Raw genomic sequence first — 15,888 nt, forward strand, 5'->3', positions numbered from 1 at the left:
TCTTGTATGTTTTGGAGGTTATGTGATAAACATGTGGATTTGTGCCAAAAGAGGTCAGTTTGGAATCAAATTAATAGCAGCTCAGGAAAGAGACCTGGGTGCTAGACACCTGTCAGATGGGCCCTCTGCTTTCTCCTACCATACATGCAGTCATCCGAGTTCTCACCTAATTTAGACACACATTCTCACAAACCCCACATACACCCTTTCTCCTTTCCCTGCCCTTCTCCCAGCTGCATGCAGCAAACTTCCTGCCTCCCCCCAAAATAGACCCTACGAAGAAGGAAAATCATGAAAACAGATAAAAAGAATTCAGAAACAATGAGAAATTGCAAGTGTCACTGGGCAAGGGAGGAAATTGCATCACAGATTTCTGAGAGGATGGAGAAAACAAAATGAAGATGATTGACCACAGCCTGTCAAAATGGAGACAGAGCTTCCTCAAGAATAAATGAGCTTATCTACAGTGAAACCAGTGAAGTTACACTATTTTACACCGATTCCTTGGACTGCCATGGATTTACTATAGCATACGACATTCTGGCACATCAGCTAAATTGTGATACCCAAGGAGGTATTATTTCAGACTATATGCAGCAAATGCAAAGAAAATTACTTACAATATTCCTCAGAAAGAGAAAGACTATGTAAAAAAATCTGTATTTCCAGAGGCAAAGAGAGAACATAGAATCCACTACAGACGGACTCAGGTGTTTATTACATATCAGTTGATACATGGTAATTTGCTAAACTACAGTACCCCATCCAAGAATATAAGGGTTCACCTGTGAAAAAGGGTGAATCTGTCCAGATGGCAGGTCTTGAGAAGAAAGCAGACTAGAAAGGTTATCTTTCTATTTCTATGGACAAATATCCATATTATTCAGACATCAGTTAGATGTATCATATTGTTAGAAATCTGACACAGATTATTACTAATATCAGTAACACTTAAAACTGTCAGAGCTTGCCTAGATTTTTATTAACATATTAATTTAGCTTACGTTTACTAGTCAGAGTCAAGTCTTCTTGTATTAAGATTCCCCTATCCACATTAGCATTTTGTTTCAGAGCTAGAGTGAGGCTACGAAGCACAATCTTCATCTTCACCAGTGCATTGTGCAAACACTCCTTGAACTCTGACAGACAACAAAACACACATTGACCTTTCACGCTGACACATTTTAATATGTCGTCACCCCCTGGAACAACGCTATGGAACGACAATACTGTACTTCGTAGGGAGGTCTGCAGTCAAAGAACCCCCATCTTTGGGACAGCTTTTCTTCAGAAAACTTCAAACCATACGAAGACAGGCTGAGAAAGCTGGGGCTGTTCAGCCTGGAGAAGAGAAGGCTGCGTGGAGACCTCATAGCAGCCTTCCAGTATCTGAAGGGGGCCTATAGGGATGCTGGGAATGGACTCTTCATTAGGGACTGTAGTGTCAGGACAAGGAGTAACAGGCTCAAACTTAAACAGCGGAAGTTTAGACTGGATATAAGGAAGAAATTCTTTACTGTGCGGGTGGTGAGGCACTGGAATGGGTTGCCCAGGGAGGCTGTGAATGCACCATCCCTGGCGGTGGTCAAGGCCAGGTTGGACAGAGCCTTGGGTAGCATGGTTTAGTGGGAGGTCTCCCTGCCCATGGCAGGGGGGTTGGAACTAGATGATCTTAAGGTCTTTTCCAACCCTAACTATTCTATGATTGTATGGTGCACAGGACCAAATAAAATCCAACCCAAACTTTCCAAACTGCAAGTGAAGATGAGAGGAGCCCCAATAACATCTCTGATCGACTGGTCTGCTTTTATTACACCAAATTACTTGCTTGTGGAGACAGACTGTATTTTCATGGGAAGGAGAAAACTGTTGAACTATTATTCAACAATAAATAACTGTATCATCTGTAAACTTTCCTACAGAAAAGCAGCACCCTTAGGAACTGTCAAGAGAACTTCTAAATCTTTAGGATGCAATCAGAAGACTATTCCTACAATAGTGTCGTGGTTTAAGCTACTGCTATATTTATGTCTACTACTGGCCAAACCAAATGGATATTGCATTCAAACTGAAGACTTAAACTGAGGTTTCAAAGGATTATGCTGGTTCTAAAGCAACAACTATTGGTGATCTAAATCAAACTTGAAGATTCTACTGTAATCAAATCTACTAGCATTCAATTCCAGCATCCCTAATGAAACAAATTCAACTGACTGACATCAGTGGTATAATTTCTACATTGTTTCAATATAATTGTTTCATCCACCTTTAGAACATGTTTGTGCATACACTTCATACTCTTCTAAAAATAGATGTAAACATATAAACACAACCATGTATATGTAAAGGTAATCAGCATTATCTACAAAAAATAATTTAGATAAAGACAAAAAATAAACATACACACACAACCACATATATGTAAAAGCAATCAGCATTATCTACAAAAAAATAATTAAGATAAAGATAAAAAAATACAGAAAGTATTTTGATATAAAGTCAGCATTATGATTAAGAACCAGGTAACTACTACGAGAAACAAAATCTCATAAAAAGTAAAACGTACCTGATAAAAATTGGGCCAGAAAGTACTAATTGCCAGTTCTGCTCTGTTCCAAGTAGCAGTGATAGATGTGTTCCAGATCGGGCTACCAATAGGACCATCATTAACTTTCACATATATATTCAAAGTGCCAGGGCTAGATCCAGTCTTGCTTGAAACATAATAGTGGAAATCAATACAATGTGTATCATTTTCTTTCAGATGGGGCAGCAGGAGGTGAGCTTTCTGTCCCGCATATCTCCCAGATGTATTCACCAACATGAAAGAACCTGCAAAACAAAGTCACTCATTCAATTTATTTTCCTCCCCCTAATATGGTGATCTGTAATTAAAGGGTCACTAAAAAAAAACCACGTCAAAAACATTTTGCTTTGCTTCTACTAACATAACAGTAATTGTATTCAGTAGGTATTTAAATCTCAAATTATATTAGAGAATCTCAAGATACTTTTTCAAATCTTGTTAAGTATTAGAATCCTTGTTTATAGTTGGACAAAGAAAGAGACAAACGCTAAAGTGATCTGCACTGCGCTGAATCTACGTGTTAAAAGAGAATCTACTGCAGGTCTCAACTATATGAGCATTTCTATATGAAGGCCCTGTATTGAGTTTTGTTTGGCAAGGTTTGGTAGTGGAGAAAACACAGGGGTGGTTTCTGTGAGAAGCTACTAGAAGTTTCCCCTGTGACTGACAGAGCCAATGACAGCCAGCTCCAAAGCAGACCTGTTACTGGCTAAGGCTGAGCCCATCAACGATAGTGGTAGCGCCTCTGGGATGATAGATTTAAGAAGTTCCGAAAAAAGCCAACAGCAATTGCAGCTGTGCTCAGATGGTGGAATGCTGTATATGAGGTAGACAGAGTCTAAAATGTTCTTAATTCTTTAGCCTTACTCTAACTGATCACCAGCACTGATTGTGACAATTGTGTCCTCCCCTAAAGAGCTGAGAAAAAAAAGGAACAAATGAAAATACTCAGCAAACTGATAAACTTTGTAGGGGAGGGTAAAAAAAAGGGGGGGTGAATGTTACACTATGGTCCCAACTTCAGCATCAAACAAGAAATGTGAAGGCAGAGTTCAAAGACTTACATTCAAACAACCCTCACATGAACAGCTAATCAATTCATGCCCTATTTTTCAGTGTTATTAATGTGTTTCATTGATGTTTACCTTCAAAATAATCATGTTACAGAACACGTGCAAATAAAGAATTTGAATGACTGCACAGATATCACGTTAAAAAATACAACATAATTTTCAAGACATTAATATTTCTGGGTTGAACAAATCACAAGGAAATAATTCTATTAATACGTATACTATGATATCACAGAAGGAAATAAAATTCAACACAATGTCTACTTTGGAAAGAAAAAGCATCAATAAAATGCATGAGGTAATTTAAACCCTACATTTTTCATAAAAGTCAAGAAATGGATTTGTTGCAATTGCATGCTATAAATGCATAGCTAACTGCTCTCATAAATATATAAACACACACATTTCTCAAACAGTTATTAAAAAACAATTTTTAAGCCGTTTAGTTGGTTTTCTTTATTATTATTATTTTACTTTGATGGGTGACGATACCTTGGAATTTTAATGAGATACAGCCTCCTCAGCCATTTCTCAAAATGGAATGTGTTTAGAGAACCTTGGTCCAGACTGCACCTTTATCTGAAATAGGTTTACCTATTCAATAGTACAGTTTTGCAGTTACTTTAAATTATTTATCAAGCATAACTTCTCATTAATTTTCATTCTAGAGGAAATAACTGAGTTTGTAAAGTTGAAAAAAAAAAAAAGGAAATTAACTGTGAAATTTGAGTATTTTACTTCCTAAAAGGCATTACTCTGTACTAAATTTATAGACTGCTATTATAACATAATGGGAGATATCCTTAATCATAGGTAACACAAATAGAAGTCATTGAACGAGTATCCATTTTTTTCCTAGGGAAAACTTATAATTTTTAGTTTAGCTGAAGGAAAGAAGGCAAGAAGGCAAGATCCATGAGCTTTTCCCTGCAATCACTGTTTTCTAAAAGTTTCTGATTACATTATATTCAAATCTGTAGCACATACATCTGCAACATTCTATTTCTCACTATGTTTCAGTAATTTAAAATGTAAGAAGGCCATAATCAGCAGAAACACACTCTGGGCCAGATGAACATGAAACATTCACACAAGAAGTCGCAGGTATACACAACCACGAGCATATGGGTAAATCTAAAATCCAGAGGTAAGCCATTGAATTTCTGTGGGTTTGACCAAGGTCAAACAAAAAGAAAACACAGTTGGTGACAGCCAGCATGGCTTCACCAAGGGGAAATCCTCCCTGACCAATTTGGTGGCCTTCTATGATGGGGCTATGGAGCCGATGGAAAGGGGTAGAGCAGTTGATGTCATCTACCTGGAATTGTGCAAAGCATTCAACACTGTCCCGCACAACATCCTTGTCTCTAAATTGGAGAGACATCAATTTGATAGATGGACAACCCAGCTGATAAAGAACTGGCTGGATGGCCACATGCAAAGAGTTGTGGTCAATGGCTCAATGTCCGGCTGGAGACCAGTAACAAGTGGCATCCCTCGGGGAACAGTGTTGGGACCGGTCTTGTTCAACATCTTTGTCCGTGACATGCACAGGGGGACTGAGTGCACCCTCAGAAAGTCTGCTGATGACCAACCTGTGTGGTTTGATTGATACACTGGATGGAAGGAATGCCATCCAGAGGGACCTTGACACGCTTGTGAGGTGGGCTGATGCCAACCTGATGAAGTTTAACCAAGCCCAGTGCAAGGTCCTACACCTGGGCTGGGGCAACCCCAGGCACAGCTACAGGTTGGGCAGAGAAAAGATTCAGAGCAGCCCTGTGGAGAAAGACTTGGGGGTGTTGGTTGATGAGAAAATGAACATGAGCCGGCTTCAGTGTGCACCTGCAGCCCAGAAAGCCAACCGTATCCTGGGCTGCATCAAAAGGAGTGTGACCAGCAGGTCGAAGGAGGTGATCCTGCCCCTTTGCTCTTGTGAGACCTCACCTGGAGCATTGTGTGCAGTTCTGGTGTCCTCAACATAAAAAGGACATGGAACTGTTGGAACAAGTCCAGAGGAGGGCCACGAGGATGATCAGGGGACTGGAGCACCTCCTGTATGAAGACAGGCTGAGGAAGTTGGGGCTGTTCAGCCTGGAGAAGAGAAGGCTGCGTGGAGACCTCATAGCAGCCTTCCAGTACCTGAAGGGGGCCTATAAGGATGCTGAAGAGGAACTCTTTGTTAGGGACTGTAGTGATAGGACAAGGGGTAACAGGTTCATATTAAAACAGGGGAAGTTTAGACTGGATATAAGGAAGAAGCTCTTTACTGTGGTGGTGGTGAGGCATTGGAACAAGTTACCCAAAGAAACGGTAAATGCTCCATCCCTGGCAGTGTTCATGGCCAGGTTGGACGGAGTCTTGGATAACATAGTTTAGTGTGAGGTGTCCCTGCCCATGGCAGGGGGGTTGGAACTAGATAATCTTAAGGTCGTTTCCAACCCAAAGCATTCTATGATTCTATAATAAATTTCATGGAAGCCCCCAGTAAGTGCCTTAATCCTTTACTAGCCCTTGTCTTCGAAAGGCTGCCATCTCATATAGGAATTCAGTATTTTGTTTTACAGTATCTGTTTTACCAGACATAGGAATTCTGATAAAGATCAGCTCAGCTTCTACATCTAAATGTGGCTCTCCAAACAAGAAAAAAGAAAAAATAAAAGTAATACAATGACGTGGCATAATCATTATACAGAAATCATCACATATGTTTTACTTAAAGCTATACTGTCTGCATACAGAAAAAAAGTGAATTGAATGCATTGAAGTCTGTCTCACAATGTTGGTTTTTTTTTTTAATCTAGTCAACTTATCTTCAGTGTTAAGTCATGTAGAAATTTCCTCTTTCAGCTTTCACTATTGTCATCTGTTAAAAGGATCGCTGAATAATGAATGCTATTCCAGATGGTTATATAAATCTAAAGCATGTGGATAAAATAAATACACAAATAAACACTTTATATTGACCAAAAAAAAAGGGTGTGATGGGGCTGGGGTGGGAAAGTACGTCAACTTTGCAAATGGAAAAACAAAACACCAAAACAAAACAAAAAGCCCATGGCATACTTTCCTATGGTGATCATTTCCCCAGAATCATTTATAACATATTTGAGAACATAAATACATATAAAATATAACTGCATCTATTCACTGGTATATCTACTAGGAAACAAGTTATCTCCCAGGAAAAAATGATTCAACAAGAAAACATAAAATTATAATCAATTCAGTACTCATTCATGAGAGATAGCAAGTGCACATATTACTACAAACATATTCCTTCTAAAATGTCTAATTTCCCTAGATGTACTTTCATGTTTGAACACATGGATGATGATATTTCCTCAGTCAAAAAGTTTAAATGTGATGTAGTAGGTTCAGTGGTTAGGTCTATATTTAGGCACTACATGCAATTTAATAGTTTGAAAGTACACACTGAAATCAAGCTGAGAATAAAATACAAGGTAGCTGATGGTACTCAGCATCCTTTAAATTTAGGCTTTTTTAATCCACAAACTTGCTAAATCATCCATATTTCATCATTTTACCCAGAGGGTTTAAATCAACAAACTGATGAATTTGCTACAGTTGCTGTTGTTGTTTCCATTTCCTTACCACAAAAATGTTTCAGCAGTAATTCAGCAAACATTTAGTTCATTAAAATATTAATTCTAAGGAGGTGCAATACTTGCAAAAGAAAATACAGACTAGAGTTGCTCCAGAGTAAATGGGCAATCAAACATCCTGGTGATTCTCATTAGCATCAATGGCAATTTTCTGTGAAGTAAGCACAAAGGAAAATAGAATTTTGCACACAAAAAGATGCACAAAAGATAAAGTGACACCAGAAGTGGGGGGGGAAAAAGAAATATTTGTTTAAATAAAAAACCCAAAACTGACAACTGGAAAAGCAATGTATTGTCCTATGAAAATGATGGAAATCGCACAAGCGAAAATATTCACTCACTTCTGCAGGTTTTCACCATGTCACATCACCTTGTTAAGAGATGATACTTTTTATATGTGGAATGTCAAATGCAATGACATTGAATGCAATATCATTTTTCATGCATGAAAAAAATGTGGCTAGTGAGTAAAGAAAGCTACTTTATTCATTTTTCACCAGTCTTATTCATGGTTGAGGACAAACGATTAGTTTTCTTTCCAGACTGTGAAAACAGATATGACCTTATTGCAAAGTTTCAGTTCTTACAAGGGGCCTATAAGAAAGATGAGGAAAGACTTTCTAGTACAGCCTACTGTGATAGGACGAGAAGTAATGGTTTTAAATTAAAAAAGGGGAGATATAGGCTGGATGTGAGGAGGGATGGTAAAATACTTGCACAGGTTGCCCAGAGAGGCGGTAGGTGCATCATCCTTGGAGACATTTAAAGCTAGGCTAGATGTGTTTCTGGGCAACCTGATCTAGCTGAAGAGGTCCCTGCTCATCACACACAGGTTGGACTAAATGACCTTTGATGGTCCCTTCCAACCCAAGCTATTCTAGCATTCCATGACCTATATAGGTTACAGACACAATCCTGTTGTGATTTCATTGAGAATTATATTTATTATTGTGTCAATATAGTGGCATTTAGGCCTCAGTATTGGTAGATTCTGACTTTCAATATATGAAAAATGTGGAAAGCAGAAAGTCTGATTTTAAGAAAAGATATTCTATGTAGTACCTTATTAACAAAACACCCTTCTGGTGCAGAAACACCTCTGTAAGGCTGAAAGGTACCAAAAATGCTGTGATTAGGTGGATATAAAGGGCTACTTTTCATTAACAAATGAGGATTCCCTAAATGCCAGCTAATACTACTGCCAACACAAACAGGGACAGATGCCTTTTACCAATAAAATACCACTGAGTGTGACTACTTTGAATGCCCAAGACTAAGTATGTCACTGTCCAAGACACTGGAACTGCTGTGCATATGCGGATGAATCACAAGGCTCAAGTGCCCACTTCCAGGCAAGGCAAAGTCTCTCTCTATCTCTCCGCCTATATGCATTTATATATATAACATTTAAATATATGTTATTTATTTACTACACTTTATAAACATGTGTATGGACTGTCTTGGAAGTATTGCAAAAAGCAGAAGACCTGAATTTAGTAACAGCCAGCCTTGGATCTTAATTCCCAAAGCTAGTAAACAGAACAGGTTTTGTCTTCAGTATTTCTTCCTACTATTTACTAATGTTACACATAAAGGAATACAGATTTTCAAGTAGCATTTGAAAATTATGGAGCTCCTGTAATTTGGAAGATCTCTCAAAGCATGACTAGCAGTACCTAAAGAAGCTCGAACTTCTGATCAGGCACATCACTTCCAGATACCAAGCACTTGGCACCTGTACATAAACATCAGTGCTGCTTGCACATTCTTGTTTTAATTTGTGTAAGATCTCTCATCCTATGTTTGGCCGAACATGAAATGCTCTGGCAGCTCCACCAGTAGCTCCTACAGCCAGTGAGAACTGTGCTATAAACTGTTAAACCAGTAAACTGATCAGTAAAAATCACAAAAGAATCTTCCCACAAACAGTACACAAAGTTTTTTCCAAGTTTTCTCAAGAGTGTTTATGATGCAGTCAGCTGGATTTTTTAAAGGTGGCTAATTCCTTTTAACAGCTGGATTTTTTTAAGTTTTATGCTATGACTTGATCTCAAATATGAGACAGACCTGTCTGCACCTTTTCTTTAAAGTGAACACACGAAAAAGTACAGAAGGGGCTTTGAAGAAGCTATGTTTTATTAGAACATGAACAAACTCTCTTCTGTCTGACAACCCATATTCTTTTGGGTTAGAGAGATAAAATACAGCTGTTTGAAAATAAATACCTTTTCTGCCCAACTGTGTCTTTGCAACAAGGGCCCTTTCCCTTCAGAGCTGCTTCTCATACTAGCAATTTTCACTAGGCTCTATGGGTTCAATGAACATTATTTGTTCTCCTCTGGGTCAAGAGAAAAATCTCCCCTCTTTTCATCACCTCTGGCCTGGTTTTGTATCTCTTCCCCATCACTCCAAGAAAACTCCCAAAGTGTGAGCTCCCCATTCAGCACATCTGTTACTGCTTGCCCTCTTCTTCCCTGGAAAAGCTTCCCCTACAGCCAGGCGCTCTCAAAGAAGAAATCCTCTCTTCTCCTTTCAAAGAACTGTCCCTGAGCAAAAAGCACACTGTTACCAACCATAGACTTATCAGAGCATATAACATGCATACAAAAATAATTTTAAAAGACTCCTTGAATCACTACCTCATTTGTCACACACAAATTGACAACATGAGCATGAAGAATTTTTTTGCATGTTCCTTCTGTTTTCAGAAAAATAAGATGAAGTTTCCAATCTCACGAACAGAATAAAACTTGTTTAGCAAAAAGGCTCCCTTCCCTCCCTCCAAGGGCTACACTCAGATCTTCCTAGCCTTGTCTGTTCCTAATAGGACACAGCTCTACCAGTTCACTCTTTAGTCTGTGTACTTGCAGTGAGATTGGAAGAGGCTTGCTAGACACATCTGCTAGATCTATCCTAAACAAAAGAAGCAAAGTCAAAATACAGGATTCAGTAAATACTGGAATAAAGGATAGGAACAGAAATAGTAACAATCAACATGGCAACTGACAAACAGGTCTTGCTAAAAATAGCCTGCGTTTACAGATAGAGGGGATTCCAAATATTGGTGAAAAAGCAGCTAAAGATATAAAAGACTTCTGTAAAGTATTTAACATAGTAAACAAAATTATTAGAGCAGCACAACAGAGCACATCAAGTGTATTAAAGCCTGAATCACTGAAGCAACTGTTAATGAAGAAATCCCAGTAAACAAGGGAAGAGGTTCTGCTAGTGAGATTCTCTTTGGATCAGCATTAAACTAGATGCTATTTAACTTCTTTAACAAGGATGTTACAACAGATGTCAAATAGTTTCTAGGAATAATTGTAATGATACAACAAACTCTGGCAAAACAACACAAAGTGTCAGAGTACCCAGTCTAGACTCCTCTCAGGACCCAGGGTGAATCCTCCTCTCCCAGCCTGACAAAGACAGGACTGCTGCAGTTCTCTGTCCCCAGATCCAGCTGGTGGTGAGGTTTCCCAATGCAGACAGGCATGGATACACACAGAGATGACCTCAAAATCAAATACAGACAAAAATGATGCCTCTACAAGGACCCCTATAAACACACAAAGCACTCACATGAACAGCATGGGCAGCCCTATGCTGTTCTTCCTCTCCAGCTAATGTGAATTTCAGTCTGCTAAAGGAACCCACACCCTGCTCCTCCCCAGATGCTCAGGCCCCCAGACACAAGAGTCCCTGACTTTCATGGTCCCACATCAGCTGCTGGCACTCAAATCTTTTTGACTACTCTCTGGTTAGCCTACTTTGGAGTTCACGAGCATTCACACACACACTGAAGATGAGAGTGCACCTACACGCAAGATGGTTAGAAATGGGACTTAAGAACACAGGACAGTCTGTGGTGATTGAGCATCAGGCAGAGTCACATCAGTACACTGAGTGGTCAGGTATTTTACACTTGATGAACCTCTTGAATCCCTTTATCCCTCTATTTTTCCCATGCTGGCTCCTTCCCAATCCAACTTTACTTCGTTGTGTGTTGCACACACAGTGAGGACAAGCAAGCAAAATTGCAAGCTGTTTTCAAATGAGTTGCTTACCTATCAACATGCGTTTTATTACAACTTTGCATTCAAAGCATGAGACAGTTGTTTTGTCACCAAAGATAAATAGCTGTAAAACTAACCAGCACATGCTAACAGTTAATGCTGTAACCCTGAAATTCTTAGTTCTTTTCTAAGCACATTCTTTTTGTTGAACCACTAGTAACATTAGTTGTTATTTTTGTAAACCATTCAACCATGCAATTCAGCATTTAAGAAACAATGCTCAGGAGATAAGCAGAAATCAGCTTTAACATGTTTCAGGGGAGCTCCTGGGGTAAACCAGTTACTCTTCAGCTAACAGCTTTGGGGATGTAAAGATAATAAGGGCTATCTCCAAGAACAGGGTTAAGTGCTGCTAGTGCTCCTCTCCCTTCCTGATGACTGGCTGAAAGGTTTGTTAAACAGAGAGGTTAAAACAAAAAGCTTTTGAAGACCCCAAGACTGTGATCTGTACAACTTTTATAGAAACTCAATTTTGTTTCAGCTTGAGGTTGCTAGGTTAATGTTTGACTAATGATCATACCTTGGTATACTCTTCCAAACTTCAAGATCACCCCAGCAATAAGTTACATTTCATTTAAAAGCAGACTGTCTTTCTGCATACAATATTCTCTGGAAGGTATACTGCCACCTGGCCCATTACCAATTTCCTAACCACTAATAAAGGCAAACTATCATCATAATATTATCAGGTGTGTAAACTACTACTAAGTTGTTACACAGATTAGTATCTGCAGTAATGCAGCACAAGCAAGTGAAATCCATTTTTTGAATTTTACCTAAAAGTCTGGTAACTTGTCACAGACCTGTAAGACAGAAAACAAAACATTATTGTATTGCCTATGGTGCCAAACCCCACAATATGGAGTCTTCTGCAATCTTGTTTGACATACCAGTAATTTTAGAAGCATATTAGCCTCGAGGGCCATTCTGTTACTGGAGTAATTTACTCCTGGTTTAATGAGTGTGAATAAAGACAACTCAACAAGAAATCTACCTTATCTAAAGAACAGGGCAGAATAAAACCGTAAACAACCTCACAGATCTGTAGTAGATGACAGTGTAACGCTTAACCTACTCTTTTGAATCTTTTTCTCATCTGCTTAATACACTCATATGAAAGCTCCCTTAGCAGGAACCATACACAGCTTCAATTCTTTCACTTCCATATAAACAATCCTACTCAGAAATTAGCAGCTTACCCTTGTAAATAAAATCAGAGATGCTTCCCTAGAAGATATTTCCATATTTTGTTTGTTCGCTTGGTTTTGTGAACCAAATCACTCATTGAAACTACAAAACACAAGTAGTGAGCTTCTTCCCCAATTATACTACAAATTAATTTAGATTAGCATTCACAGTATTTTTCTTCCATAGAAACACTTCTGAGACCTTAAGGCTTGCTGAGTAAAATTTTAAGCACATCAGAGCCTGTGTTTAGAACAACAGGATGGTGCAGAACCTTTACTCTTGAGCCCACGTACCCACAGGAAAGCACGTTCTATCAGCATGGAAGCACTCATGTGCCCCGTGGCAACTACACAACAGTTAAAAAAACCCAAACCAAACTTCAAAAAACTTTAAGGGGGGGGGGGGGGGGGGGGGGCAAAAACCACCACCAACCACCCCCCAAAAAAAATTAAACAAAACCAACCAACCAACCGAAACCCCACCACCATGAATTCAAAATCTGCTTTTGAAATGGAATTTAACTATGGTCTACACCAAGAGTTATATTTGTGTGTGTGTATATCAGCTTGGAATAGTGCATTAGTTGGACTGACTCTGTATGGGAATTAGAGACCCATTACATCTCCATTCCAGAACATTTTTCGCTCTTTTTTAACGCACTTTTACCCTTGCCGAAGAAGCTGCTGGCAGCATTTTCTACAAACTGGTATAGAAAGCCATATTTCACTTAGGTTTTCTTCTTTTATGGATCCTGTCACACTTAGCAATGGCAGAGAGAAGAGTGACATATCTTAAGAGTTCACATTTCTTTTTTCCTACCTGATTTCTGAATGCTAAAGCACGTAAAAAGAACAGATGTATTTGTTATCGAAGGCCCAAGTTTTATGACAGGGTTACATGATAGGGTTTCAGTACATGACAAATGAAAAAATAAAAAATAATTTAAGGCATAAGGATCATATTTGTGTCAAGAACATATTTAACTTAATCCCACAATTTTGAAATCTCGCCTCTAAAATAAAACTCTTTTGCCAAAAAAACAAAAACAAAAACAACAACAACAAACCTAACCAACCAAACAAACAAACAAACAAAAAAAAAAAACAACCAACCAACCAATCAGAAAAAAAAAAAAAAACACTAAACCAAAAACCTTCTTGGCATTCCAGGAAGGAAAAAAAAAGACCCAACTATTTTATTCTAGGCATGTGAATCACTACAGTGCAATCTGTCTTTAAAAGCTCTTATCTAGATGAGATTACATCACAGACCACATCATAAGTAATGAATACTGTGCAGGTTGCCAGTTTATCAGTGTTTATTCACACAATTTCCTTCACTGTGGCAACAGGCAGACTTTCCAAAGCCATATCCACACTGATAAAGTAGGAATTTTCTTTCTCATTCTTTTAAGGAGTCTTTTTCCAAGCCTGAGATGGAACTGGTTTAAAGTCTTGTACTACTACAGCTATTTGCTATGTCCTAGCTAGTCTCAACTTATCTCCACCTTAAATATAGTGGAAAACATCCCTAAATTATTCAACCAATGTACATAATGAAGTTAACATACCCCATGGAACTACATATCTTTTTTTCCTGTGCAGTCCCATGGAGGATACTGTTTGTATTTTCAAGTTCTAGTCTGCTATAAATGCATTAAAGGTATTAATTTGGGCCCGATTCATCACTGAAATAAGCCTTCCAGTTGCCATGACTCACAATCCTGGCAACTAGACTGTCACTCAAAAGAACAACAGGGTTGGGGTTTTTCCCAAGAAGGAAAGCTTAAGACTCTAATTAACACAAGAGTTTAATCATGTGCTTAAGTATTGTTCAGGAAAGCACTTAGATACTTACTTAATTTGGCTTCAATAGGATTAAAAATTGAGAAGGTACATGCATAATGCTTCTGCATGGTATTTTCTGTAGTTCTGAATTCCTGCTGCTGAAAGAACCTGACATTTCCCAGCTTATTTAAAAACTGTTAATCGAAATACCGATGTATTCACGCAGACAAATTTTCAAAAATACCTGAAGCGATACAGAAATCCTAGAGTTGATTTCAAAAGAGTTAATTTGTCAACAAAGTACAGTAGCTAAAGAGCAATTTAGGAGCTAGGAGCTGTAAAATGCTGGTAGCACGTATATATATATTATGCATATTAGTAGAGCATCCGAGTTGACCCTTGCCGTGAGAAGGAAGTGCGAATTTATTCAGTAAACTCAGACTCCTAAGTCCTGAAAATAGTTTTTCTAACAATATTTAGGCACTTCTTGGTAGACCTGTAATTCCGAAATTAACAAAAGTAAATGAACCATGCAGAACCATATTTAGCACTATTCCGTATGGTGTTTTCAGTTACATTTTACATTAAGGTTTGCTGGTGGTCTATAAAAAAAGTTAAGGCTTGCTAGCAATGCTTAAGCCAAAAAAGTTTGGACAACACTTACTTATACTCTTGAAAATGTTTTCAAGCCAGAATTTAACCCAGATGTTAAATATTCATGAGTGATTCCGAAGGGGGAATAGGGATAAATAAGTGCTTTAACTGCTGTGAAAGAGGAACATGTATTTACATGTATTTAAAATATGCTGCAGGATAAAGCAGAATCCACCAGAAACCAAACCAAAAGATAGCAGGGCAGAGGTATTTTTTCCTAATATCTAGATTTAGATTTAAATCTACCCTCTCTTTATCTTAAAGCCATTGCCCCTTGTCTCATCCCTACAGGCCCTTGTAAAAAGTCCCTCCCCAGCTTTATTGTAAGCCCTCTTTAGGTATCAGAAGGAGAGGAATTTCAACTGTTTCTTTCAATTAATGGTTACTGAAATGCTGCTGTGTGGCATGAAGTGTTCCTTAGCAACCCACCACTAGAGCAACCCATCCCTATTGCAATGCAGGGAAGGTGAAGGCTGACCATGGTAATGATAGCTACAGCCGGGTTTTACTACAAATACACCTTACTGCTTCTGTCTGTTACGCATCATTAACGTTTTTTACAGTAACAGTTTCTTATTTCTGTCAACCTAATATTAAGAGCAAATTGCTGCGTACAAGCAGGCAGCCTTAAGCTGAGCCTCATATCTAGGTAACCATAAAAACAAGCAGTGTAGGCAACAGTTTAGGTCCAGGTATGTCAAACTACTCATGAAGTAATGGTTCTGTATTTATAACGATTAAAAAAAACCAAACACAAACCAGTTTCCAAACTGACTTAATTGCGTCTGACTGTAGTTTGGTTTAATTTCAATTAAAGATATGATTTAAAGTCTCAGTTCCTTTAAACTTCCCTTCCTTGTCTGCAAATGTGAACCATTTTAATGTATCTTCTGAAGT

The 15,888-nt window shown here is 38.4% G+C and overlaps 1 protein-coding gene across 10 annotated transcripts in view; it reads right to left on the minus strand.

Moving 5' to 3' along the window:
• The window catches only part of PTPRM (protein tyrosine phosphatase receptor type M), a 470,168-nt gene that overhangs the window by 316,060 nt on the left and 138,220 nt on the right, over window positions 1–15,888 (minus strand). For all 10 annotated transcript variants that reach the window (XM_065668023.1, XM_065668021.1, XM_065668020.1 and 7 more), the window contains exon 3: window positions 2,567–2,832. In XM_065668023.1, coding sequence (XP_065524095.1) covers window positions 2,567–2,832 — 266 coding nt within the window. The remainder of the gene's footprint in view (window positions 1–2,566; window positions 2,833–15,888) is intronic.

The sequence above is a fragment of the Lathamus discolor genome, chromosome 2 (assembly GCF_037157495.1).
Source record: "Lathamus discolor isolate bLatDis1 chromosome 2, bLatDis1.hap1, whole genome shotgun sequence".
NCBI classification, from domain to species: Eukaryota; Metazoa; Chordata; class Aves; order Psittaciformes; family Psittacidae; genus Lathamus; species Lathamus discolor.